We start from the raw sequence: 3,461 nt of genomic DNA, 5'->3' as shown, positions 1-3,461 counted from the left end.
TTGCTAAAACTCGAGAAACGTGCTCTTGTTTTCTGTACCAGTTAAAAGACAAGCAGCAGCATTTTGCAACAGCTGTAGTTGAACCACTGAGGTTTTGTTAAGGCTTCTGTAAAATGTGCTATTGAATGAGTTGTAATAATAATGATAATAATTGATCTCACAATGGAAAAATTCACTTCTGCATCTTAACCCATCCCCTTGGGGAGCAGCAGGCTGCCACTTTGCGGCGCCTGGGGAGCAATCGGGGTTAAGGGTCTTGCTCAGGGACCCAGAGTGAAGGCTGTGGGGATTGAACCGGGTACTTGCAACATTCTCAGAGCGCAAGCACCCTGCTCTAACCACTAGGCCACCCCCTTAGTTCCTCTTTTTATAAAACCCTTGCCAAAACTCTTCTTAGTACAAGTTTCATAACCATGATAGACACAAAAGATTTGTTGGTTTTGGTCCATTAGGTGAATTAGGAAATATTCTTGGAACCAGCTCTAGTCAAGGAGGGAAATTCTGCAGAATTACTTCATTTCCCCATTTTGTGGATGATACCATGTTTAGAAGCTCTATAAGTAGCCTGTGATTCCGTGGTCAAGGCAAGCTGGTGCTGGCTGATTCAGTAAACAGATCCTTCATCATCATCAGGTTGGCTGACAACATTTCTGCTTATCCTTTTCAACATTATGAGATTGAATGCTTAACATGTTTGCTTTATTTTGCCTTTATTTCAGTTTTCAAATCTGCATCATCTCATCAACTCATCATGAAGCTGCTGGCTGTGTGTGTCCTGGTTTTCTCTGTGATGGCTCAGACCAGAGCTGACCGTGAGCATTTCTTAAGTATTCAGCTATGTAGTAGAAACTAAGACACCCAGAGTCTCACTAACTCCTGTTTTTAATATCCACAGCTATTCCAGATGATGGCTCCCCTGATCCAGGTGAGCGGGTCTGTTTTTTCTCATTGTTTTATTCCCCAGCAAGACGGTTAGGAACCCTAGCTAAACCATAATAAATAGGACATGTATGTCTCCTTGTAGCATTAAAACATACTTTTTCTTCAGATAACGAAGTAGATTAATTATCTTAAACTGTATTCCTGGTCCTTTTAAACTACATGCAAACTATTCATTGGGTTATTTTTTGTGTTTGTGTTAGCCAACCTTTTACCTCTATTATAAGCTCTTTGCTCTTTGATTGCTCCCCGGGCGCGGCACATGGCAGCCCACTGCTCCCAAGGGTGATGGGTTAAAAGCAGAGAACAAATTTCGTTGTAATGTATGTTTAAATGTAAAGATGATATTACTATTACTGATATATTACTATTACCATTATTACTTTAATTGAGAGACTATTTTAAACAAAACAAATCAGATTGTCTCATTATTGATTGTGACAAACCAGGAATTTAATATTTAAATATACATGTCATGAATATACTGTTATTGTAATGTTTCTGGCACTGGAGCTGATCCAATTACTACTCAGCACACCTGTTCAGTCTCCACCCTGCCTGCAATTAACTTTCAATAATTTCACCTGTTCTCACCTTCATTTAAACTCCGTTCTGTGCCCGAACTGTTTTGTGCCCTCCTGTTTTTGAGTTTGTTTAGTCCCAGCCTGGTTCTGTTTGCCTGCCTGAAGACCGCCTTTTTGCCTCTTGGATTCTGTTGATTAAAACCCCTTTCAGCATCAGCTCTGTGTCTGGCTTACATTGGATTCAACCATAGCAAATCATCACAGTTATATATATATATTTTCTTTTTTTTGGATAAATTTGACTTTGTCTTATCTTGGTCTTATAACCTGTCATATTAAATAAAGATAATATTAAACTAATGGCAGCTACAACATGTTTAACTGAGACGCTCCATTTGTTTCTCATCAAAAGTTGTTGTGGCCATGAGTCCTTCATGTCCTATCGGCTGGTCTCTGATCAACAATCGCTGCTTCCAATATGTTACCAGGAGCATGACTTGGGCTGGAGCTGAGGTGATTTAAAACAACATTGTCCTTTTATCTTCTTTTAATCTTTCTTTTCAAAGTTTCATAGTTCTTTATGAACAACACCCAGCTACTAATTTGCCACATCATGCTGTGTTTTTCTGTAGAAAAACTGTCTGTCCATGGGAGCAAACCTGGCATCAGTTCATGACATGAATGAGTACCGTCAGGTTCAGTCTGTGATAACTATGGCAACTTACGGATCCGGAAGAACCTGGATTGGAGGCACTAACGCACAGGAGGTATTTTCAGCAGTACAATTTATGTATTCATTGTTTTGTGAAACATTGGATGAACCATGTCATCTACTGAAATCTTTCTTTCAGACAAGGGTTTGGTTTTGGAGCGATGGAAGCCCTCTGCGCTATACAAATTGGTGTCCTGGAGAGCCTAATAATTATGGAGGATACCAGCACTGTTTGCAGATGAACTATTCAGGTGAAAGAGAATATCCAATATGTGTTTTTTTTATATATATATTTATAGAGGGCAAAATGGCTCACAGGTGATAAACTGGTTTACTCTGGAGTTAATCTTTTTAGCTACCATAGACATATTTACTGGACTAAAGGCAGGATCTTATGCAGCCTTTTTTTCATGGATCAGACATTTCACTATATCAACCTTTATGATAAATATGGTACCATGTACACACATATTTTATTTATTTTTTTCCTCTTGCTCCTATAGATGAAAAGTGCTGGGATGACGAAACTTGTTCTGTCCGTCTTCCTTCCGTCTGCGCCAAGAAAGTCTGATGATTCAGACGTTCACCCAGACGCTTAAAACAGAATCTAGTGGAGGATCCTTGTTATGCATTTCTGTTAACCTGACTTTTCCATCCTCATAGATATCCAAAAATCTCTTTCTGCTTCTTTGTTTCAACTTATCTTTAATGCAATGAGGCCACAAACAAACAGCAGGTGGATTTTTTTTCTCTTTCATTAAAAAGTGTAATTTAAGCAAACCACTTTCCTGTTTTCTTGGCCTTGCAAAAATAAACCTTAGACGCATTAAAAATAAGACTGCATGTGGTTAGTTCCTCGCTTTGGCTTTTTTTAATGTTTACCTTTGTTTGTTTTTATTCACCTTTGCACTTAAAACCAAAGTTCAGTCTAACCACACCATTCTCGTTCACATGTACACTCTCCATTTGATTTAAATATGTTTAATATGGCTGTGTTTGAAACATTTACAGTCATACTTTTCACTTACATGGCTAAACAACGCTGACTTGATCTACGTCTATCAACTTTCAGTGACTGAATAAAAAAGCAGGGACTTACGTTTATTTTTTACTGTGTTACACATATAAATATTAGCGTATTTTTGCTACTTTTGTGTTTTTTTTTTTTTTCTTAAAACATCTCCTGCATCTCACATTTCCACCAAATGTTTTAGCCATTCTGGGTTTCATCTGGTTTTAGCATTTAGTAATTCTTATAACCTAAAATGGATAACATGTTAAAATAA

General features: G+C 37.9%; 1 protein-coding gene across 1 annotated transcript; it reads left to right on the top strand.

The window, feature by feature from the left end:
- Window positions 1-564: 564 nt before the first annotated feature.
- Window positions 565-3,008, top strand: LOC105923858 (ladderlectin-like). The gene is made up of 7 exons (XM_036129650.1): window positions 565-633; window positions 720-812; window positions 896-925; window positions 1,876-1,976; window positions 2,096-2,230; window positions 2,315-2,426; window positions 2,679-3,008. Exons 2-7 carry the CDS (start codon window positions 752-754, stop codon window positions 2,744-2,746), a joined length of 507 nt encoding a protein of 168 aa, XP_035985543.1. The 5' UTR covers window positions 565-633; window positions 720-751; the 3' UTR covers window positions 2,747-3,008.
- The last annotated feature ends 453 nt before the right edge of the window (window positions 3,009-3,461 follow it).

This window comes from Fundulus heteroclitus, unplaced genomic scaffold (genome assembly GCF_011125445.2).
Source record: "Fundulus heteroclitus isolate FHET01 unplaced genomic scaffold, MU-UCD_Fhet_4.1 scaffold_195, whole genome shotgun sequence".
In the NCBI taxonomy this organism is placed as follows: Eukaryota; Metazoa; Chordata; class Actinopteri; order Cyprinodontiformes; family Fundulidae; genus Fundulus; species Fundulus heteroclitus.
This window is presented reverse-complemented; position numbering and strand designations above follow the sequence as displayed.

Coding starts and splice junctions, on each gene's coding strand:
- LOC105923858 (XM_036129650.1), top strand. CDS start 752: ATGAAGCTGCTGGCTGTGTGTGTCCTGGTTTTCTCTGTGATGGCTCAG. Junction 926..1,875: donor TGATGGCTCCCCTGATCCAG/GTGAGCGGGTCT, acceptor TCTCATCAAAAG/TTGTTGTGGCCATGAGTCCT. Junction 1,977..2,095: donor TGACTTGGGCTGGAGCTGAG/GTGATTTAAAAC, acceptor GTTTTTCTGTAG/AAAAACTGTCTGTCCATGGG.